This window comes from Natrix helvetica (assembly GCF_964273705.1).
Source record: "Natrix helvetica genome assembly, chromosome: Z".
Lineage (NCBI taxonomy): Eukaryota > Metazoa > Chordata > Lepidosauria > Squamata > Natricidae > Natrix > Natrix helvetica.
Window position 1 is genome coordinate 55,427,090 of NC_138554.1, and position 25,438 is coordinate 55,452,527.

The 25,438-nt window shown below is 36.2% G+C and overlaps 1 protein-coding gene across 2 annotated transcripts in view; it reads right to left on the bottom strand.

The window, feature by feature from the left end:
* The window catches only part of ANKRD17 (ankyrin repeat domain 17), a 133,797-nt gene that overhangs the window by 26,177 nt on the left and 82,182 nt on the right, over positions 1 to 25,438 (bottom strand). Inside the window, exons 12-21 of one of the 2 annotated variants that reach the window (XM_081969767.1) lie at positions 24,202 to 24,329; positions 23,683 to 23,826; positions 23,087 to 23,189; positions 21,027 to 21,776; positions 18,838 to 18,983; positions 18,162 to 18,273; positions 12,702 to 12,847; positions 10,941 to 11,083; positions 8,836 to 9,049; positions 1,144 to 1,319 (exon numbers count right to left, since the gene is read on the bottom strand). In XM_081969767.1, coding sequence (XP_081825893.1) covers positions 1,144 to 1,319; positions 8,836 to 9,049; positions 10,941 to 11,083; positions 12,702 to 12,847; positions 18,162 to 18,273; positions 18,838 to 18,983; positions 21,027 to 21,776; positions 23,087 to 23,189; positions 23,683 to 23,826; positions 24,202 to 24,329 — 2,062 coding nt within the window. Of the gene's footprint in view, positions 1 to 1,143; positions 1,320 to 8,835; positions 9,050 to 10,940; positions 11,084 to 12,701; positions 12,848 to 18,161; positions 18,274 to 18,837; positions 18,987 to 21,026; positions 21,777 to 23,086; positions 23,190 to 23,682; positions 23,827 to 24,201; positions 24,330 to 25,438 lie in introns of both variants that reach the window. The other variant, XM_081969766.1, reaches the window with a different exon arrangement.

A 25,438-nucleotide genomic window follows, 5' to 3' on the forward strand; every position in this document is an offset into this window, starting at 1 on the left:
TACAAACATTCTCTATATATGCACACTCTGTATGTTTTGATCCCAAATTCTCAGCTTACGTTTACCCAAGATTTTATCAAGCCCACTGCAAGTATTTTTGGGATAGAAAGACTGTCTGATTTGATTTCTCAAAGATTAAGTTGTACCAATCCAACATGGTAAGGCAGAGAATACAAGATCCCTGTAGAGTATATTTAGTTTGAGGCAGCATCAGTGGCGTAGCGTGGGGGGTGCAGGGGGTGCCGGCCGCACCGGGCGCAACATCTGGGGGGGCGCCCTGACTTGCCCCGCGCTGCCCTTTGCCGGACTGTGGCCGCCTCTTTCCGCGCCCGGCTTGGCCAGCGAACTAAGCTCCCCAGCCCCGGCCCGCCCAGGCCCCTCCTGCGCACCGCCTACCTCCCAGCGGAGCCGCCAAGACCCGCCGTGCCGCCCCCGCGGGAGCCGAAGGAGAGCGGCGCTGCGCTCCGTCTGCCCGCGGCTGCAACGCCACCACGTCCTCCCGCTCCGCCTGGAGCGCCCCGGGGAGCCGGCGCCTTCCCGAAGCCCCCGGTGCGCCTCCCACCCCCGCGGCACCTGCTTCCCTTCAGTCGAGCCTTTTCCCGCTGCCTGTCGAGCTCCTCCTCGGGAGGAAGGCAAGAGGCCAGCATGGAGAGCCTCACTTGACTGATGCGGAGCAAGGGGCAGCTGCAGTCGGGCCGCCCTCAGGTTAGGGGGCGCAAATTACTTGCCCCGGGTGCTGACAACCCACGCTACGCCACTGGGCAGCATAGCTTCAGGTAACCCCTGAAGAGATATAGCTAGTGTATATTTCACTGCCATTCTTCTTCCTTGCAGGTATGTTTATAATATTGTAAATGTCCCACACAGGATACTTTTTATACAACTACAAATTACCCATTAGGATGGCTCTGGATAGCTATTTAAGACTCCTGTATGAATGCTATAGCTGCTTGTGTTTAGATTTGGAAATGAAATCGGTCTTCCATGTACTACTTCACAATCTATGTATCAATGTTTTATGGAATTAATAGTCACCCATATTAGACCTTTTATCTGGTCACAGAACCAAGAGGTCATGGCTCTGCGACCAATTAAAAAAATAAGGAGAAGATAAACTATTCAGGAGAAGATAAACTATAATACCTGCTAATAAGCAGTTCACAGAATTTGTAGTGTCCTTTGTCAGCTGCAATGGTTAAAGCGGTATCTCTTGAAGAAGGGACTGGTGGTGCATTTACATCAGCACCTTTGTCGAGAAGAACTCTGCCTACTTCAGCATAGCCACCAGAAGCAGCTTCCATTAATGGTGTCAGTCCAGTCTAGATGGACAATAATAACATTAAATATATTTTCTCAGGTGAAATTTGTAAAAAATTAAAACAGTTTAAAAAAACAACCAATATAGTTTTACTTTGTAGACAAGCATTATTAACTTTTATGGTGGTTCTCTGTAAAAGAAGTCAAAAAGGAAGAAAACTGACTCCTGATTGGTTTGATTATTAATGTTCGAAATAATTCACAGAAATGATTGGGGGAAGGGGAGGCTTTGCATCATAAATAAATGGCAGGATATCTACTACAGAATGACACTAAAACTGAATAACATCAACAAGAAAATATCAAGAAAATAAAAAGATTTTATATGGATTGTTAAATAGTTTTAAAATCTTATTTTTTCCTATTTGCTGGAAAGTATAATGACGGCAAAATGTTTAACTCTTATTAGATTTTTCTTTACACAAAAGATCACAAATAAGAACACTTTATACTGTAGAATAACATGTACAAGAGAAAGAAATTTGAATCTGAAATGGGCAAAGGTCTTGAACTGGATCTAGTAATGGCCATGCTCGCTATTCAGTTGGTAATTCTTTAAAAGACCCATGCCTGTACCTGAGCTTGCAGGCTGCTATAAATGCATCTCCTTTATGGAGCTGCGGTTAGGAAAAATATGTTTACTTATGCCATATTTAAACCATCTTTGCTTCTTCAGATCCAGATACTTTACACCATTAGAATGTATGGTATGTGTTATGAACATTCAGATTTTATGTTCAGATGTCCTACTGAGTTCAATGAGATTTTCAACCAAAGACATACTTAAAACTGCTTATGTAGCCTTTTCAAATAGAAGATAGTCTAGTGCCCAAGAAAGAACATGCGTGGAAAAAGTCCAAAAACCTGAATTATCTGGGGTTATAAAGGAACTGAAGAAATTTACTTTAAGTGGAAAAGGAATCTTATTAGACTTCCTTTTCAGACAACAAATATACCTTCATGAAGGTTCTAATAATCTTAAGGGGGGGGGGGAGACTAATATATAGGAAAAATTGAACCCAGACAATTTGTATCTTTAAAAATTATATCAGTGAATTGATTGAGCCACTTGCTATAATTTGAACCATATCTACTTTGTCTCAAGTTTTCAGAGACATCCTCATATAAAAGGTATAAAAAGCTGCAAAATATGTTGATCAAATACCTAATTCTATACAAAGAATGAATTACAACTAGCATATTAATTAAGACCTTTAAGAAAAGTCATGTGAGAATCATCAAAGCAGATTTCTAAGACTTATTCTTCAGAGGAAGCATAACCCAAGTCAGAATAGATTGCTCATCTTATTTATTAACTCTCATTCAGCCTATTAGTGATCTTAGAACTTGTTCTTCACTAGAGCACAAAGGGAAACACATGTCTGGATGTTATCTGCGTATTCATGATCACTAAATCACAATTCTTTTTTTAGATGACTGAAAGTACATTACTAATCAAAGAGGATCCTAGTGGAAGATAACTTTATATATCAAACCAATGCAATCAACTTGCTTGGCTGAAAAGGTTCTGCTTTTCAATATTCTAACTTCTTTAACCATGAATTAATAATAATGTCTGAAGGATAAAAATCTTTGAGGAATATAATCCTAAAGTACTTAAGTCACTATAGTAAGTAAAACTATCTTGAAGATGAATGTATCCTCAAAGAAGATAATTTTAAAGATTCAAAGACTACCTCTTTTACAAAGAATGTAGTTAACCATCCAAACAGAATGCAATCAATTACTGCTAGATTGATCACCAAGAAAGTTTATGAACCTCTAGGTGTCTGAAAAAAACCACTCTGAACAGATGGAAGCAAAATCACACATATCATTGTTGAGACAAATATGTGGTGGAGCTCAAAATCAAGAGAGAGACCATCTTATAAAAGTCCACCATGGTAGGTACAAATGGTACCTTTATACTGCTATACCACATAAAGGATCTTTTCAGGAGTGTTATGATGTTCATATAGTACCTGGATATTAGGCATGTCTTGCCTCCTTTGAGAATTGACCATATGGTTCAAATACCTCTAAACAGCGAGCTTCAGCATCTTAAAATGTGAACATGCTATAAAGATTCATATATTGGTGAAGAAATAAGCTCTTGAACTAAATCTCAAATCAGGGATGATGATTATTATTATTTTCTGCTGCTCTCTACCTTTCTGTACTATTGATAAGTGAAAGAAAAGACAAAACTATTAGGGTTCATTCTCTCTCTAAAATCTTTTTTCCAGAAAGCTTTTTGAAAAATTTATATTCTCTGGAGAAAATAAGATGGCCAGAATGGGAGCTCCAAGTTTAAGTCCTGAGTTTTTAAAATAGTTCAGATAACATTCTACTAAGCCTCCATTGATTTGGATTAATCTGTATACTCAGAGAATATTTTTATATGTTCTGCTTTGACTGAACAGCAGTCACAATATTACCCAAGATACCATACTATCTCTTCTAATGAAAACATGGATTCATTGAATTTTCTATTTAAAAGTAGGTTGAAAGTAGCATGATCTCCCAGAGAGCCAAAAGATTTATATTCATGGTCTTTAATCTGGTGAAAAAAAATAAATATAAATTCTTGACCCATAAGACTTTATCGCAGGTGTCTAATTCAAGAGGACTTGCTTTTAAATCATTGATGTTGCTTGGTAACCTGAACCCTAAACAAAAATGACTGAAATGAAAACTTGCACACTGAAGAATATCTATACAAGAGACAAATGTCTAGGCAAGAACTGCAGAAAAGTTCTGGCTGCACACAAAGCTAATATGATAATAGTCTGATCACCAGATGAAAGAGGATATAAACCTGAAGGGGAAAATCTAAACTAGTATTTATCCATTAGGAATTTATATCACCTTTCTTCAAAAGCTCAAGGCAGTGTATACGTCGTTCCTTGACATAATAGAAACAGGAAAAAAAAAACTATGACATTTCCATTTGGGAGAAAGATTGTGGTGAAGTTTATTGAAGTTATTATATTCAATAACATCTCCTTGTTGAGACATGTCACTGCTGACAATCTTTTTATCTGGAATTTACAAATAGTTTATAAACAAATTGTCATGTTTGATCCACTGTTGTCCTGATCTCTCCCTTTTTTTGGTGCTACAATGACCACCAAGTAATCAGCCTGATCATCTGTCTGTATGATGATAGTATCTTCTGATAGGGATGTAGCCTTGGGAGTAAGAGCTGGAAAAAACATTATCGGCTTGATTTCTATTGTATAATTCTTGTTGATTATTTCTAAAACTCACTAAACATTTTGGTGCTTCAGTATAAAAGCCATTCACATTATATGCTATCTGTAAATTTCTGAAGATAACCACGCAGAACTAAGGTTTCTTACTAGAGTGCTAAATCGGTTTGGAATTTTAAGTTGTTGCTTATCTAAGACTGAATCTTTAAAGACTGTTTGAAAAAGTAAGAGGAATGAAAAGCCTTGGACTGTTTGGAAGATTTCTTTTCTTCTCATTCTGGAGAGTTGGAGAGAATTTTTGTTTCCTTCATTGCTTCTACTGCATTGTCAAAAAAGAAAAAAGAAAAGGAAAGGGAAAAAAAAGTCTGTTTCAAAGATTGCTGTACCGAATTATATCTATATCCTTCTTTCACAGCCTGAGGCTTCTTGTGATGATCATATGCAATCCATTAATTTGGTTGTTAAGGAATCCAGTGTCAATCAGCAATCCATTAATTGGTTGTAAAGAATCCGGTGTCATTTCAGCCATGGAAAAATTTTCTTCAACAAATTTCTAGTATCCTTGTCCAATTTATCACTCTCAAGCAGTTTGCTGAACACCTTAATGAAGGCCACAGAAGAGGCTCTGAGCAGCATAAGTGAGGCATTAAAACCCCAATGAAGTGCAGCTTTTTACCTTCCAGCCATGTTGGCTCTACTGGCAGGTTCAGACTCAGAAGGCAGGAGGGCTCTAGATGCTCCAATTGCCACTCTATATGGGGTATGAGAAGATCTTGCACCATATCGGCTCAGGAACAGAGATAAAGTTTGGCTTTGAAGAGCTTCAATATCCTCCACAGATAGTGGCTAAAGTAAGCTAGGAAAAGGACAAGAAGGAGCAGGTGAGGGAACCAAGGTGAAGGATGATGTAATCCCAGGTATTTATTACAGGGAGTGCAGGAAGACACTTCAAACTGAAGAGACTGCATAGCTGTGGATAATTGATGACAGAAAAAAAAAAGACAACATTGGGAAGACACACCCTAATTTTCTCCTTTGAGAGCATTCAACCCATTTGAAAGGATATGGGTTTTTTGTTTCTTGACAAAATTTGGACAAAACTGTAAATTACAGAGTAAACTACACCTCTCTTCTAGATGAAGAGAGAGGTATTTTCCCTCTCGCAAATCCACTCCTTTACTTGTTAAATATTGAGACCCGAGCTCCATGCGACAGGATGAGCTCTGTCCTCACCCTGCTCCTGCCAAACTAGCAGTTCAAAAGCATACAAATGCAAGTAGATAAATAGGTACCACTTCGGTGAGACGGTAACAGCGCTCCGTGACGTCATGCTGGCCACATGACTGCAGAAATGTCTTCAGACAGCGCTGGCTCAATGGCCTTGAAACACAGAAGAGCACTGCCCCCTATAGTCAGCAACAACTAGCGGAGTAAAATCCGCAGGGACTCTTTTTTTTCTTTTATTTGTTAAATATAGTTCACTCAACAGTGGCAAATGGTCTGACATTCAGTCAGCTATGTGGAACTAACACGAAATGTTGAGACCAGGTTGTAGCCTTTCCAGGGTATCAGCGGAACTGAAGGATTTCAGCAAAATGTTGCTTTTGTCATTTGTTTCCTTTTTGCCACTCATTCCCACAGAGGTCTCTGCTTTGTTTATTTGTGATAAATGGTATGCAGAAAGAAACATCAATTATGGAAGGAGCATATAAGGCCTCACACAAATCCAAAGGGACAAGCTCAAATACTAATGAAAGAGTCTCCATGATTCAGAATGCTTGCTTTGTGAAGCAGCAAGTAAATATAAGTGTGCATGAAATGAAAAACATATATTCTTTTGAATCCAGAGCAAACCATCAGATTCTGGAAGTTGTGTTAATTTTTCCTTGGTTTAGCAAAATGTAAGCCTGAGATATTGTTTGCTGTTCAGAGGTTTAGATTCAGAGGATCTCGGAGTAATTTTATGGGGCATTTAAGGAAAGGTTGATGCATGTCAACCCTCAGAAGCTCCATAGGGAAACATATCTTACCATCTGGTCAGCCTCTGTGACCTTCCTAGCACTTCTTTCCCTTCCCAGTCACTACAATGTCACAAAATAATATATTGTATAGGCAGTTCTTGATTTACGACCACAATTGAGCCCAAAATTTTTGTTGCTAAGTGAAACAATTATTAAGTGAATTTTGCCCCATTTTACAACCTTTCTTCCCACAATTGTTAAATAAGGAACACGATTGTTAAGTGAACCTGGTTTCCCTGCCGACTTTGCTTGTCAGAAGGTCACAAAAGATGATCACATGACCCCAGAACACTGCAACCATCATAAATATGAGTCAGTTGCCAAGTATCTGAATTTTGATCATGTGACCATGGGGATGCTGCAATGGTCGTAAGTGTGGAAAGGATTTTAAAAAGCGGTCATAAGTCACTTTTCTCAGTGCTGTTGTAACTTCAAACAATCACTAAATGAATGGTTGCAACTTGAGGACTACCTGTACTGGGCCAACAATTCCCTTAACTTCTGCATCTTCTCTTCCCGCCCTCCCTTCAGCTGCTACCATCACTAGTGCATTAGTCTATGCAGCTGCTCCTTATTGTGATAATAAATAACTCAGAGTGCAGCGTGTTTTTCCTCTTCTTTTCTAAGCCCCCAATCACCTTTATCCAGAAAAAACTAGGTTTTAATATAAATCTGAAACAAAACATCCACATTTCAGTCCATGGATAAAGTGAATGATCTGAAACGTATGTTTCAATTTGAGAATGGACCATATGAATCCAGCTGTTCCATGCAAAGACCACTTTGCATATTCCTATGAATAAACCTTTTATTGTTGTTGTTGTTGTTATTCAGTAAACAATACAGATGGCTAAGTTCTACCTGTTATAAAAATCTGCAGTACTGAATGCTGGCACCAACAAAGCAGCCACCAAAAAAAAAAAAAAAAAAACAGCATTGCTTTCATGTTATAAAAACTACTACATTAAATAAATATCAGTCTGTCTACCAGAAAGGGAAAATTTACTGCTGTACTACATGCATTTCAAAAGGGAACCTTCAGAATAATCTTTAAAGAAGATAATAGAACTTTGAAATCTAGGACTTGAAATGGACGCTTTACATTAGAACCATCGTTAAAAAGGCACAACAAAGAATGTTCTTCCTGCATCAGCTGAGGAAGTTCAAACTGCCCTAGGAGCTGATGATACAATCTAAGTCTATCATTTGTACTTCTATAACTGTCTGGTTTGGTACAGCAACCAAACAAGAGAGGTAAGACTCCAACGGATAGTCAAAAATATAAACCGCCTTCCTTCCATAGAGACTTATACGTTGTGTGGGTCCGAAGGAAGGCTGAAAAGGCATCTGTTGATTCTTCACATTCTAGACACAAACTATTTCAACCCCTTCTCTAGGATGGCACTTTGGGGACAAGACAACTAAAGAGAGAGACAGTTTTCTTCTTCTTGCTATCACACTACTAAACATTTCTGTCAGTAACAACATATGGTAGTTATCTCTTATTACCCCCTTCTACTGGTTGCACACTTTTAGTATAATTAGTTATTTTTATTGTTTTGCAATTACATTGTGTGTGTGTGAGAGAGAAAGAGACAGAGACAGAAAAGAAGAGGAAGAGGAAGAAGAGGAAGAAGAAGAAGAAGGAAGAAAGAATACTATAAATGCTACTATTAAAATAGACAAAAGTCTGTCCTTTGGGATAATGGCATATTAAATGTTTTGTTATTTAGCATTTTGAATAATCTTTTGCACAGCCATAAAATTTATGCATGTAGTACAAAAATTAAGGAATCAGTTTCTGCTATATATTTAGGGATAGTTGAAATCAGTAGAAAAGCAAAACATTTTTTGTGTACTTTAGATACATGTTGTCCTCCAATTATGACAATATGGGAAGTCCTATCACTAAGCAATGTGACTGTAAATGAATTATGCCCAATTTTACAACTTTGTTTTGCTGCGTTGTTAACCAAATTACTGTGGTTAAGCAAATCACATCGTCATTAAATGAATCTGGCTTCCTCCATTGAGTTTGCTTGTCAGAAGTCCCCTAGGAAGGTCATAAATAGCAATCATGTGATCCCAGAATGCTGCAATCATGGTAAATGCATGCTGATTGCCAAACACCTGAATTTTAATCATGTGACCATGGGGATGTTGTGAGAACTCTTATAAATCTTTTTTTTTTTTGGCTGCTCTTGTAACTTCAAATGGTCATAAGTCGAGGACTACCTAAGTGTATAAATTAACAAAACAAAACCAAAAATTAAGTTATTCCTTACCTTAGCTCTATGTTCAACATTAGCTTTTCTATCAAGGAGAAGACTAACCACTTCCGTTCTTCCTTGGAAACAGGCTAGCGTCAAAGCAGTATTTCTATTGGTCTCTATCTGTGCATTAATATCAGAACCCATGTCTAAGAGCAACTTCACAGCTGCGGTATGGCCATTCATGGCTGCCAACATTAATGGAGAGATGCCCAGCTTGCTTCCGGTTCTAAAAATAAATTAATATATGCCACATTTTAGTATTGCAAATATAATGACTTTTCTGTAATATTGATCTATTTCTGTAATGAAGACATATGCATGGAACCCCCTCCAATGCAAATCTTTCAATAGGGGTTCAGAGGCAAGTAGCTACAGATAGTCCTCGAGTTACGAATGCAATGGAGACTGCCCATTCCATTTGTAACCAGAGGATTCATAGGAGTGAATTGCATTAACTTGAACGTGATCACCCCCTCCTTTCTGCCACGCACTTGCTAATCGAATGTGTGACTCGTTAAGTGCACATGGAATATCTCAGGCTGGGGAAGGCCATTGGGAGGCTTAGTGATGGACTAGGCCACCTATTTCAGATCACCCAAGGCCTACCCTGACCCACTGAGTTACCTCATTCTCCCACCACTGAGGTCCCCATAATTCTCCTTATCCTGCTGTGCCGGATCGTTTGCCTTGTGAAGATATGTCTCCTCTCCAGTGTCTATATTTCTTTGCCTGCTCCTGGCGAGAGGCAAGAGCAGAGGGAGAGCAGGACGAATGTGCCCTGCTCGGCTCCTCTGACTCATCAAGGCTGCTTGCCTTGATGGAGCGGTGGGCAGTCTCAGTGAGTCTCCTCCAAAGACTTCTAGGTTGGTACCAAAAAATGTTTGCACATCAAAGGGAGGTTTGGGACAACAAAATCACATTGCTTCAAGCCTTCCATTGACATGCAAACATTTTTCGTGCAGAGTGGAAGCTTCTGGATGCCTTAGTCTCGCTAGACTTCAGGCATCCCTTCTCTGCAAAAGTGAATGTGTGCTTGAAATTGCAAGAGATCATGGCCCCCAAAAAGTTTTGGCTGTGACAGAAAAATGTTCATGCGCCTAAGGGATGCTGCTTCAAAGAACCCCGTAGGGCTTGAGGAGGCTTTTGCCGAAGAGAACAGAGCCCCCATAAGGAGCGTGCATCTGGGGCTTCAATTTTGCCAGAAAAGGTCTTTCCTCAAGGCCTTTGCTGAAGAGAACGCATCCCCTAGATATTCAGGAAGGCCTGAAGTGCCAAAACATGCCAAGAAAGGGAAGGGTCTCTAGATCTTTGCACAGGCCTAGTGCCTAGATACCTGGGGGATGGGAGGAATAGGCAGGGCGAATGTTGCAGAGCCATTTGTAAGGGCAAACAAGTACCATGGTGCTGCAACATTTGTAATTTCAGGTATTTTCGTAAACACTAGGGGGCATTTGTCACATAACTTCAAATGTTCGCTAAGGGAACATTCCTAACTCGGGGATTACCTGTACTCATATATTCTATATTCTATTGGGAAGACTTACTACATGATAGGACTTGACCAATCTTAGCCAATTTCGAAATGCTAACCAGGGTTAGATCTGGTTAATACTCAAATTGGGAGAACACAATAAATACCAGGACTGCAGGCAAAACTGGAAGTTAAAAGAATATTCTGGAAGATAATGGCAAAGCATTTCCATATAATTGCCAAAAAACAATATAGACAAGTCCATGAAATTACCAGAAATCCAGTTTAACCTGAAAACTGAATACCTTTAATACTGGAATAAATATCTAGTTTTACATTACCCATTTATCTATTTCAGTTATTAAATTTTAAAATAGGGGTTATTTTACTTTTTTATAATCATTTTTATAAATATACATATTTTGGGGGTTGTAACCAAACAGAGTGAGTAGCCTAAAGTCAGTTTGTGAGCTTCAGGGGTAGAGTAGAGACTCCAAATGAATCTCTATAGCTGAAGTCCAAAACTTTAAATAACACATTTTAGTGGCTCTCCTTGACCACATTGCCAGCTTTTACAATGAAAAAAATGGTTTTCCTAGAGATTAATCAAACAACTAGGAAGTAAAAAGCTAAAAAGAGAACTTGCCTTGAATTAATCTCTGCACCAGCATTCAATAGTATTTTGATGATGTTCACATACCCACCAGAAGCAGCTAAACTTAAAGGTGTATAATCGGAAACATTTCTGTGCTCTTTGTTTGCACCTCGTGCTAACAGAAGCTCCACCACCTGAAGCGTCATATAGAAAGTTACTTTAAGAAGTGATTACTGCTCCAATTCTAAACATGAAACTTATATCAAAATTTCTTCTGATTAACAACATTGAACAATTTTTCATATGCATTATCAATAAAAACATTTGTATTTGTGTAATTTAACATATCAATCTTATAACAAATGTGATATACACAACTATTCCCTATATGGTTTCATAGTTTAATAATGCAGCAGTATGACAGACATTTCAAATAAGATATAAATTGGGGCAGTCTATTCAAGTTTCACTGAGAGGGAAAGAATCTAGGAAAAGATTTAATAATAAAGTAGAACTTGAATATATTTTTCTCCCTGAATGAAATTTCATTCCTGCAACAATCAGAAATAAACAACAAGTTTATCATCTATCACATCTATCATCTATCCTTACTACTTTTTAATTATCTGATTAGTTTGTTGATATTTATTGACAGGTTTATTCATTTTAGTGTAGTTTTATTGCTGTTCAATGTTATTAACCACTGCTACCTGGCTTTGCCAGGAGTCTGAGGGTACAAATCTGAAAAATAAACAAACCACATAAATAAACCTTATTGCAGATGTGTGATCATTGCTGAAATATCTGGAGGGTGAAAGTTCATGCATCTAACAAATCCCTTGTATGGGGAAGAGACCTCTGATTATAGTCACACTATTTCAAGCTACTGCTGAAAATTGGAGTAAATAGATCAGTCTTAATAAAGTGGACTCTAACTTATCGGAGTCCAGCTTATTAGATCAGATTTTGGAAAGCAGATACTAAAATAAGACTAGATTCGAAAAGGCTTCTGATTATGGTGGTTTTATAATACTTTCTTATTCAAAGAGGTTTCTCAGGAATAGAAGTAAGTAAGTGCCATTATGGTCTAGCCTAAAAGTTTTCTTAGCTATTGGACAGAATACCAAAGTAGATAAGTACTGGTTTTGTTCAGCATGTGTCTCATTATAGTCTTCAGTTAATGTTTAATGAAGGTAAAGAAAAATAAAGTACTGCTTAAATGTTACAAGTTCAATTCAATTATAAAATAACTAATATGGTATGCATACAACACTACATTCAATATTGACATATATGAGCTTAGATTTATCTACTATTCCTCTGGCTTACTCAGAAAGTGACTGTTAGGAACACTGATTCAAAGTAATCTGTTAGCAAGCTTGGACTAAAGAACTGTGGTTATGATACAAACCAGGATTATAGAAAAGAATTTGAACCTTGTTTGAACAAATTATGAGTTAGCACTATATATGAAATAAAAGTATATTCAAGTTATTATATTAAATACTGCAATAAAAACATGATTATTAGAAAACACGAGTTACCTTGGGGTAAGATGGGCAGTCAATATATTTTATAAATAAATTAATAAGTAAAAAGATAAGTAAGTAAGTAATCCAAACATTTCAAAGGAAATGTTCTATTGCTTCTGTGGAATTTCTCAAGCATGCATAAACATCACTAATACCAATATCTTCAAAATATCCCTTGGTTTTTGCTAAAACGGCTTCCGGAGAATATGGTTAGGTTTGGGGATCTGAACTGTAACTTCATCTTTACAAGAAAAACATATAACAATTTTTAATATTTTACCTCTTGTCTTCCTCCAGAGCAAGCTAGAGATAATGGTGTGTCCTTGGTCCTTTCAGACTGAGCTTCAATATCTGCACCATTATCTAACAAAATCTCTACAACACCAACATGACCTGCAGTAGCAGCCAAAATAAGTGGAGTAAACCCTGGAAAAAAAGAGTAGATGCCACTTTAAATGTTTCATTTTAAAATCTGAATCACTGTTTAAATTGGTATATAACTACTTACCATAACATTTATTTTCCAGTGTGGATGACGGCTACTGTTTTCTGAATTGCTTTGCCCAATATATCTATGGAGGAAGGCACCCCCCTCCCTTCATTTATAGACTTCAAAAATAGGGGAAAAACATGTAACAGCTAATTCCTATTGATATCCAATTCCCTGTCTGCAAATCAACTCATTTGAGGGAGAGTTGGATTTCTTCCACTCACTATTGAAAATGACCTTTCACAGTTAAGTACCAACATATCATTTTTTTCAAAGTGGTAAAAGAGTTCCTCACTGCCACGCACTACTGTTATAGTCTTCAGAGAGAAAATGTATACTCCAAACCTCTTAGGACAATGGCACCACCTACTGATAAGATTGCTTAAGTAATAATGCAAAGAACTAAGATTATATAAGTGCAGTATAAATATTATCCAAGGGTTCATTAGTAGTGAATGCCAAAGAAGTACTGGTAGCAGTGCTCTTAATGGAAGGAGCCATGACTAGAACAAGAAGTCACCCGAGGCTCTTCTTTGGCTATAAAGAAGAGACCCTTGCAAAAAGGAAATGCAGAGATACTCTGAACTGTGGGATTCTTCAGTTCTAATCAAGTAGTTCTTGCATATTCAATATTCCACTTATAACACTCTTCTTCTTCTTCTTCTAGATTCTTGCCCAAAACAAACATAAATAAGATAAATCTTGATTCTACTGACGGTGTAAAGACAATGATGATAAATTATTGACCAGAGAATTAATTAGGTAATATGCTTGCTCAAGAATGTTTATTCAGACCTGATTGATAAAAGGCCAGAACCTATACATTTTTTTTCTCTGATTTACTGAATAAAAGGTCTTCCAAATCATTTTTGAACGAAAATAATTCATGTAAGAATCTGAAAAAGTTGAAATAACTTCTTCATAAAAATGTCAACACCCTGGAATCAAGTGCAAGGACCGGAAAATGATATTCAAAAACAGTGGCGAAGATGAATTCATTGACCACTGATAATCCAGGTCTTCAGGGCTAGTAAAAAAAACAAAAACACGTGGATCAGTTTCACTTTTTTTCAACACAGCCTTGTGCAGCACCCAATCAATTCAGACCAGATGAATTCCATGAAGAAAGCCTCTGGGAGAGCATAACATGTAATCATTCAGCTCCTTAGGTGGAAAATTCAGAAAAAAATCTCTAAATGGTGACTGGAGGGGCAAACAGTTTCAATACTGGCATTTGAACTATCTGACAGTTAGACTAAAAGCCCTCTAATGAAAGCATCATTTTCTCTGATTCAGATCCACCCAACACAAGCCAGTCAGCCATCAATTTGTACAAATCTTTGATAACTTCTGCAAATAAGAAAGGTGTGATTCTATTTTCAAAAGACTTTTGAGGTATTGTACAGGCTTCTGACTGTGGCAATGCCAGAAACATCATTGACAAAATACCACATGATGTTCATAGTAACATGTAGCTTGGATAGCAATGATAATTAAACTTTTGTTAAACATGTTAAAAACAAGAAAAAAGTTAAGGAAACAATTGGTCCATTGCTGGGAGAAAGTGGCAAGAAGGTGACAAGCAACAGGGAGAAAGCAGAACGATTTAACTCATTTTTTGAATCTGTCTTTACACAAAGAGATAAAACAGTCCAACCTATCAAAAACAGCACCACAAAAATCAGATTAGGAACACAAGTTGAAATAGGGAAGAAAAAGGTAAGTGAGCACCTGTCTACCCTAGATGAGTTCAAATCACCAGGACCAGATGGATTACACCCCAGGGTTCTGAAGGAACTGGCAGATGAGATCTCAGAACCACTGAAGTATATCTTTCAGAGATCCTAGAGCACTGGGGAACTGCCAGAGGACTGGAAAAGAGCTGATGTGGTTCCCATCTTCAAAAAAGGAAAAAAATAGATCCAGGAAACTACAGACCTATCAGTCTAACCTCAATACCAGGAAAGATTCTGGAAAAAATAATCAAGCAGCAAATTAGCGAACATCTAGAAGTAAAAAAAGTAATAGCCAAAAGCCAACATGGGTTTGTCAAAAACAGATCATGCCACACTAATCTTATTGCATTCTTTGACAAAGTGACAAAATTAGTGGACCAGAGGAATGCTGTCGATATAGTTTACTTGGACTTCAGCAAGGCATTTGTTAAGGAGACCATAACCTACTACTAGATAAAGTAGAAGAATGTGGGTTAGACAGCATCACCACCAGATGGATTCGTAACTGGCTAACCAACCGCACTCAACGTGTAGTCCTCAATGGAACTGCATCTACATGGAGGGAGGTATGCAGCGAGGTACCCCGAGGCTCTGTTTTAGGCCCAGTACTCTTCAACATCTTCATCAATGATTTAGATGAGGGAATAAATGGGGAACTCATCAAATTTGCAGATGACACCAAGCTGGCAGGAATAGCCAACACTCCAGAAGATAGGCTTAAGATACAGAAGGATCTTGACAAACTTGAACATTGGCACTATCTAATAAAATGAAATTGAGTGGTGAAAAGAGTAAGGTTATACATTTAGGCAAGAAAAACGAAATGCACAGTATAGGTGGTACCTTGCTCAATAGTAGTAACTGTAAGAGGGATCTTGGAGTCCTAGTAGACAACCATTTAAATATGAGCCAGCAGTATGCAGCAGTTGTCAAAAAAGCCAATACAGTTCTAGGCTACATAAACAGAGGGATAGAATCAAGATCACGTGAAGTGTTAATACCACTTTATAATGCCTTGGTAAGGCCACACTTGGAATACTGCATTCAGTTTTGGTCGCCACAATGTAGAAAAGATGTGGAGACTCTAGAAAGAGTGCAGAGAAGAGCAACAAAGATGATTAGGGGACTGGAGACTAAAACATATGAAGAACGGTTGCAGGAACTGGGTATGTCTAGTTTAATGAAAATAAGGACTAGGGGAGACATGATAGCAGTGTTCCAATATCTCAGGGGTTGCCACAAAGAAGAGGGAGTCAAACTATTCTCCAAGGCACTTGAGGGTAGAACAAGAAGCAATGGGTGGAAACTAATCAAGAAGAGAAGCAACTTAGAACTGAGGAGACATTTCCTGACAGTTAGAACAATTAATCAGTGGAACAGCTTGCCTCCAGAAATTGTGAATGCCCCAACACTGGAAGTCTTTAAGAAGATGTTGGATAACCATTTGTCTAAAATGGTATAAGGTTGCTGCCTAGGCAGGGGTTTGGACTAGAAGACCTCCAAGGTCCCTTCCAACTCTGCTATTGTATTGTATAGCTGACTCAAAAGTCATATCCAGAATTTTTAGCAAATGTGTCTCATTATATTAGATAAAGGCTTTAAATGTGATACCACATGGTTTGGTTCTGAGCTTTTGTACTTTTCAATATCCTTATTAATAGTTTGAAAAAGGAAGTCATGCGTGTGCTTACCAAATTTTGATGGATAGCTAACGCTCTAGAAAACTGAATAAAATTCAAAATGGTCTTGTCTGCTACAAGCAGACTGAAAAATAACAAAATGAAATTTAAGGAATAAATGCAAAAGTTTTATTCAGGAAAGAGAAATCAAACAGATACATGACTTGGCAACAATACTTGTGAAAAAGATCTAGGAACTAGGTTGATTATAAACTGGGTAAGAGCTGACTACGTGATGAGTCTGTAAAAAACCATTTTACATGCATCAGCAGTAAAATTTCCAAATCATTGTATTAGAAGTTTTTTGTATTCTGCTTAGGACAAGCCTATTTTAAATATTGTATTCAGATCAAGAAACCAATCTTTTAAAGATGGTTTCAAACAAATGGAATAGGTCCAGAGAAAGTCAATGAAGGTGAGCAGAAAAATAAAAACTAAGCTATGAAGAGAGAGAGAGAGAAAATGGGGGTACTTAGTATTATCAATCTTTTTATGGCTATGTCACATTAAAAATCAAGACCTTTTTTTCATTGCCCCAGAGTACAATAATAGATTTAATTGTTCATATTCTGTTACGTATCTGCTTCCAATCTTTGTGATTTGATAGACTTTATTTTGCCAGAACAATTTGTAATTGCTTTTAGTTTCTGTAATTATATGCTTCTGTCAATTCAATTTTTAGAATTGGATAATAGAAACACAAGATCTAGTTATTCTCTCATGTTAACCTCTTATTCAGTTACTTGATTTTTCTATGCATCAGTTTTTACCAAATAAGTCTTGTCCTCACATTACAAATCTAAAATATTTAGTTTCATTATTAATGCTTTTTATCAGTTGCCTGCTTTCCTTTTTCATTTAATATTGAGTGATTTTTCTTTTGATTCAAACATTTTCAATTGGTTTTTTTCCCAGTCTCACTCTTAAAAGGCATCCATTGTTCCTCATTTACCCTTTCTGGATCCCCCAGCTTTCATAGTCATGTATTACAACTGTCCTAGTCAGTGTGATGTCTCTGAGTTTTACTATTTTGTCTTGATTTGCCATAAACCTTCTTTCTCCAATGGTATGGTCTCATTTAGTAAGATTTGCTATCTGATATGAAGCCACATTTCAAAATCCTGGACATCTGCTTTTTCTGTGGCAAGAAAAATTCTATAAATTTGAACCATTTTAGACAATGTTACCTGTTAATCTAGTGACAACTTAATGCTGACGGTCACAGGCAGAGTCAGACACTTTGCCCAAGCTTAGTTTCCACCACCTCAAATAGGAGGGATGATCACCAGGTGAAATCATTTGAATTGATGTCACCAGAAACTGGTATGAGAAAAATGGGAAGGTAGTCAAATGAATGATAAATTCCTCATTGAATTGCCTAAGCAGAAGAACTTTGATCAATTATGCCAGGTCTAAAGTTGGACTACTTTTCTTTAAAAATCTACCACTGTAGCCTAAATAAGAAAAGTGATGTTGTGATCTTAGATCTAAACAGAGTGAGGCAAGAGTTGGAACTACAGTGGAGACTGCTTTTTCCCGTAGATACATTGGGCAAATTAGTTCCAAAGCAAATATGAGAAGCAACCAAGTGAAGAATATCCTTCTCTACTATGGGAGAAAAGTGACTTTAACAAGAGGGCCAAATAATACAAAACATTTGATACAAAATTAATTTTACATTTGAATGAAAATATTGCAGAATACAGACGTATCTTACTTTGGGTTGTTTTACTCCAATGCTAGAGTCTCTCCTGAATTTACTTCTGTTGGAATACACAACCACACAAGCATATGGAATCTACAAGTTGACTGATACTGTATCAGCAGATACTCACCTTTTTTGTCCCTGTGTTCAATATTAGCTCCCCTCTCTAAAAGAGTTTGTACTAGTTCTTCATGTCCGCCAGCACAAGCAAGAGTCAGTGCTGTGTCATGGTTACTTTCAGTCTTAAAAGAAAACAGTCATTATTAACGTGCTTGTATTTGTTCTAGCATTGAATTAACAAGCAAATATATGAAACCACAGCTTAATTCTGGATTGTTTTTATAAAATAATTCAAACTGGTTCCCATGTTCAACATAGCAAAGGAAATCATGAGTACTTAAGGTTGTGTCACATACTTACTCATTTCTAGATATTTAATTAGGTCTGAACATTCTTAACAGCACTAAAATATAAATTTCTCTTGGGTTTAGTTTTTGAAAATAAAAGGGAAGATACTTGCATTCCACACAAGTATGAAACAAAACTTGAACTAAATACAACAAATAATCAAAATCCAATTACCGCTCCTCTATAATCATTCTTTTCACACATTTATTAAATATTATGCTCATCTGAAGTTCAAAGAATGAGTATAGAAATATTCAATCTTTCAAAGCATACTAATACTTTTTGAAACAAATTCTTCCCCAGGTCCATCTTGCAAATAAGCAGAATTTTTATTTTCCTTTCCTTTCTTTTAATTTGTATTTCATTTTAAAGGAGAAGAAATTTTATTCTAGACTTACCTGTGCATCAATATCAATGGCAGGGTAAACTGGTAGCATAGTTGAAGGAGAAATGATAGGACTAGGAGCAGGTGTCTGAGGTTGGGAAACAGATGTTGCAATGCTGTGGGTAGGGGTATTTGAGACTGCAGATGCTCTTCCACTCACTGCTATTAAAGAGAATAACTTGGTTTATTAACATTATAATTAACTATCCTCTTGGATGTCCCAGAATATCTTTAAGCAATGAGCAATGAGAAATCACAATATATCTAACAGTTATAAAAGGGTCTTCTCTGAGAATTACTTATAGCCAGGAACAAATGCCTGCAATATTTTTCCCTCCTTCTGAAAATACAGCTGAGATGGAAGCAACTTGATTTCATGTAATGAGAATTTTCCTAAAAGCAGTTTATACCATCCAATGTATTACCAACAAATTCATAGTTGCAATTAAATTGGAAGGAGTTAGAATATTAGTTTTAGGAATTCCTAAATATAGGAAGGCCTTAGGAATTCCTTAATATAGACAGAATATTTTATCCATTATAGGATTTTATCCATTTTAATTTAGTTTAGTTAAATGTTTAAAGGACTTCTGATATGTTTTTCTTCCAAAAATGTCAACTGGGGAGAATAAAATCATAATCTGAGAAGATTACTTAAAGGAAACAAAAATTTCAGAGACAGAATTCCTGTGTTATCTTTACTTTTTAAAATCACACTAGATAGCAGTGGAACAATAATTTTGTATAGAGATTATAGAAATCCTTAAATTCTAAAATTACTATCTGAAAATCTTAACAAAAAATTAAAGCATATTGCAATTCATTATGCCTTAAAATTATAATGAGGTTATGATTATGAAGAAATAACTTGACAGTTAGTAGCAATAATGAAATCATCTTTACACTAGAAAACAAGTAAGAGTGAATCAGATATATTTCTGAAGTGCCCTGTTTTCTTGTTTAAATCTAATTACAATTAATTTGTTTATTTTATCAACTATTCTTAGTTGTGTTTCAGAATTTTCTGATTTAGTTTTGTCCTCTAGCTTAGATGATGTTTTTGTTATATGCAAGCTAATTTATAACTATGGTAATGGTATATTCAAGAAGCAATGGAGAGTTTGACTTATTTTGGATCTAAATCAAAACTTCACAGAATTGCAGAATATATTATTTAGTCATGGAGATGATGATAGTACTGAAAAAATAGCACAACTCTAGTTATAAGAATATTGGGATGATATTAGTAAGTACGGAAGTCTTTTAGTTGGCCAAATAAATCCTGACTCACATCACTTAGGGAAAGGAAATGCTCCATAATATGAACTGAGTAATTTGCATTATTTTAAGAGAGCCGTGGTAGTGCAGTGGTTAGAATGCAGCATTGTGGGTTGTATGCCCACTGCCAGGAGTTTGATAAGCCTCTGTAAATCTCTTAGAGAGGGCTATGAAACACTGTGAAGTAGTATATAAGTCTGACAAACAAAAGAAAACTTGTTGACTTTGGATAAGTTTAGAAATTCCATTTAATTCTACTGAGTTGCATTGCAAGAACTTCCCTATTCAGTTTTCTAAGCAATGAGGACGAAGGGGAAAGAAATAGTACCAGCAATACCCAGCTACGCACTAGAACTTACTATATCTGAGTTATTATATTTTAGACTGTTTCAGTTGAGTTAAAGGAAGCAATGTACTCTGTATTTCCATTTTATTTAATTCACAGGAAAACGTGATAAATGTCTTTTTTCACATGTATTTTTAGAAAGTGGAAATGCTACAAGGCTTATAGAAAAGTAAATTTCATTCATGGGTGCTTGAGAAAACAAGGAGTCAGGAATATTATCAAGGCAAAAATATATGGTTTAGGGCCTGGGACACAAGGGACAGTACACTTGACAGTGGAAATGCCTTTTTACTCACTTCACGTGACTACCAATCACTACTGCTGGAGATATTGAACATGGCCAGAAACACTATTATTGTTCTTGCACTATTTCAAAGCTATTCATTAATGCTATTTTCCAAATAACACTGGTCTATATTAGCTAAACAACACTGGAAATGGAGACATCAGTTTTAAATTGTAATTAAGAACAAGCTAAAATAATTGAAACTTTGTGACACTGAAACAAAATAAAGATGTTGATATATTCAAAAGTTTTCAGCACTGATATTTATCTGCATTTAATAATTCATACAAACCTGCCATGATGTCATCCAGTGTGTCATTGAAGGTTTGGGCAGGGCTGGCAACCATTAACCCTTGCTGTGCATCTGCCAGAATTCCTTCTCCCAGCCCTGTAAGTTGTGCTTGGCCCAATATTGGCTGTCCAACTATGACACTTTGAAGTTCTGAAAGATTTGCCATAGAACCTGGTGGTAAAGAACTTGTAGACAGAGGCAAAGCTTGTGGCATTGCCAAAGGCTGCATTGGAGCAAAACCCATCTGGTTTACAGCTGGCATAGGCTCATCAGTGAGTAGGTATGGGTCCACCTGTCGTATGCGGGCATAATCTTCTTCAGTAAGTTGGTCTTCTATCTCAACAGGAGTTAATATTCCCAAATGCTGACAAGACTGTTGTTGCTGCTGCAACTGAATTCTCTGTGCTTTAACTTCCAGGTACTGTTTTTTCAATTGCTGTTGTGTTTTCAGTTGCAGTTCCCGCTCTACTTTTTGTAACTCTTCTAAGATCTTTTGCTTCTTCTGAATTTGTTCTTCTCTAGTTTTGTTCAGTTCCTCAATCTTCTCCTTAGTGAGCTGGTCAGCATGTGCCAATTCCAAAGACTGAAGCTGTGCATTCTTTTCTATGGCCTCCTTTATTCTTTGCTCTAATTCCGTCAGCTTGCCCTGAGCCTCCTCAACAATGCTTTCTGGAGACTGATTAGCGATGTAACCTTGTACTTCTGGATTGGAGGGCTGCAAAAGGCTGCTGGACTTTTGTTTGGAAGTGGCTGCATGAAAGAGACACTCCCTCAGAACAAAATGGAAGTCCATATGAACAGCATTCTTATTACAGATCTACTGATCAATCAAGCACAAAAATGACACCTACCAGAGATGTAAAGTCCAGGGGAAAAGGATATGCCTAATATCTCTGAATGTTTTGTTACAAAATAAATTTCAATTCTAAATTGCTTAGTTGCTGGAGACTAGAATTCTTTACTACCAACAAAAACTTACATTGCAACAAAATATTTTACCAGCTACTTATTTTCTTCAGTAATAATGCAGTCCTACTATGCAAATTTTATTCAAAAGATTAAGCAGGCATTTAAGATGCAACTAAATAACTTAAGTGATAGAGCAGGCCAGATTCAAGATTCAAGGCATATGGGTATCAATATATAAACAATTTCACAAGGTTTGTAGAGAGAGGGAAAATATCAAACTAATTGTCCTAAAATGATAGTTTAATGCTAATGAAATAAATATAAAATCAAGAGGAAATCTATAAACGTAACTCAATGCAAGTTTAAATCTTATGTAAGCCATACAAGCTCACTGAGTAACTATGGGCCAGCTACTATCTCTTAATTCAAGTTATCCCTGCCATGAATCCTATGAAAAAAGCTGAATGGGGAAGCACTATGTATGCCATCTTCAATCTTTGAAAAAAGAGGGAAAGTTTATCTACAAAATATATCGCTTTATACTGATTAATCGTCAATTATCTTGGTGAGAGAAGCAAATATTTTTGTCTTCTTGTATCAAAATATGCTTGATTAAAATAATTAAAATTGCAAACAAGATTATGAAATCTACCTAATGATTTTTAGGGGTTTATGTCCTGTTTGGGACAAAGATTTAGTATAAAGCATTTAAAAACAAACAATAAACAAAAAGTAAGATTATTAAAGTGAATGGCAATGTTCTATTATTGATCATGGAAATGTTTTATATTTTTAAATATTTTTTTCATAAAGAGCAAGCAGTTTTTAATATTTTACAGAAAAGATATATTAAAATTTACACATTTCAAAATTCAAATGTGAATGTTGAAATTGAGCGTTAATTGCATTCAGGCAAAAAATATCTTTAAAACTACGCCATAGTGTTTCCCCAGTTTTCCTGCTGTACAGTATCTGATTTATTAAAATAACAGAAGTTGGAAATACAACTAGTCATATAAAAAAAAGGAAGGTTTGTTTCTTTAAAATGAACATAGCTTAGTATTTTTTTTTAAAAAAATATCCCAATAATGTATTCAATATTCTGCAGAAAATATGTTATAGCAGTAATTTATGAGGTACAACTAACTAACCTTTGTTTCTGACGGGAAGTGTGGTGGTAACATTGGAAGGAGGTTTGTCAGGCTCTTGAGGTGGAACTACCATGGGAAGTGCCTGCACTGGTACGCGAGGAGCCTAAAAAACAGGACACTAGGATTATTTTCCTTGTTCTGCAAGGTCAGTACAGAGTATCAGAAGAGAAAAGCATCATGCATAAATATTTCACAAAAGTATTAATTATTACAGGTTTAAATGTCCTATCAGTTCATAGTTTACATTCGTGGCACTAACGGAAGTATTTTAACGAAGTATCCAACCATAAGACATTCTAATAATATAGGCATAGTATGATTTAAAAAAAATCTAACAGTGAATTTTTTTGCAAAAAAAAACAACAACTCCTAATCAGAATGTTCCTACAATAAATTTTCTTTGGAAGCAGAAGTCATTAAGAGAAATTCATGAAAAGATAATTCCTTTTAATAATAGTAGTTGCTGATCACAATTTACCAAGTCATCTACAAATCTATTGAATATAATATCTATTTTCAAATTAATGGATGTTATTTTAGCATATGAAAAAAAGAAAGCATAATAAAAACCAGAAGGTACGCATAAACAATCATACCCTATTTAAATCATGAGATGGAGGAGTCAACTGCGTAGATTCAGGTGGAGGAGCAGCAAGTAGGTTGTTAGGATAATCCAACAGATAACAAACTACACTTGTATGGCCACCCTTAGCAGCTTCTATTAGCATGGTTGAGCCATCCTATAAAGAAATAATGGAATAAAAACAGTATACTTTGCATACACTTTTGACAAAAACTTAACCAATGTTATATAAAGCACATGAACGTTACTCAGAATATTTCTCAATAGTTGAGCAGTAGTATAAACTGGCAATTTACTTTTAAGGGATTTTTTTTTGCCTTTTCACCTGGGGATTGAGTACAATGAACACAAATTTAAAAAAGACATTTCATGTAAGAACTCCTTGAAAATGTAAAACCACATTTACAACTGAAAAATGCCTACATGATACATTATTATGCTTTAGTTCCTGATGATAAACTTCCAAAATCTGTCCTCAATGAAATATTCAAACAATAGGTAATTAAATGAAGGGAAAAAAACCAACACGTACTTTTAGTCTGTGTGTAGGATCAGCTCCATGAGCTAATAATAATTCCACAACAGCCAGGTGGCCTCCAGCACAGGCAAGCGATAATACTGTGTGATCATTGTTAGCAGTGGTCCTGTTCACATTTGCTCCTGTTATTAATGCATTGGGGAAAACAAAAGCCATTCAAAGCTCTCTGCCTGTAACTCTTCTTTTTCTCATATATAAAATAGGAGAGAAATGTTTCAAAATTGATTCCAGAACTTCCACCTTTCTAGTTAAAATATTTTTAACTCTTCAATGTCTCTCTGTTATTCTTACACAATAAAAACAATTACTACTTTTATCCTTTGTTACTCGAGGTTGCAATCCTGTAATCCAGTCATAATATGATACTTAACTCTACTTATTTTTTTCCTCAAAAATCTGAACAAGATTTATAAGCTTACTTAAAGGTGATTCTGGCAGTTTTCATAATGGATGAGATGTTTTCCTTGGAAAAAGGGAACCATTTCTATCCTTTTTTGTCAACTGCTATTTGGGGCTGGGGGGAATTCTTAGAACTTATAAATTTTCTAGAAATTTTTGTATCATGGTTTACTGAACTACAAGTGAATTTCAGTTGCTCATTAATATCTTTGCCAGCTGAAGTTATATCATAAAGTATATAACTGTTCACTTTTAAGATACTCAAGGTTAACAGACATCTGTCATGGAATTAAAAACTTCAAGCAGATGAATTTTTCTTAAATCAAAGCACAAAAAACTTAAAATGTCTAATAACCAAAAAAGCCTATTAAAGTACTTTTGGGAAAGAAATGGCAGACTGAAATGGCTCCAAGAAAACTGAACTAACAAATGTGCAGAACAAAGAGCTGGTGAGTAGATTGGAATTCCACTCTGGAGAAAGAGAGAATTTGAGAATATTTACAAGTGCTCCTGATAGCTGCTCCTTACAAGGAGACGGCAAGACTGTGGCAGGTTTGGAGTTCTGGGAGATGATGAAATAGCCAATTTACTCATAGACAGTAACTTTGAAAGGATTCTGATTTCACATACTTCCTTTTCTAAATTGTTAACTGCTTTTCAACTACCAGAAACCTTTGGATGGACAGGTTTTAAAGCCCCAAAGTTTTCTTCAATTCTTAGCAAAAGGAGTTTTAATTACAAGTTTAAAAAAACTTGAAGTTTAAAAAAATGAGGGGGCAAATTAACAAGAAAATAGTGATTTAAAATTTGATTTTATAAAATCAAAAATGGT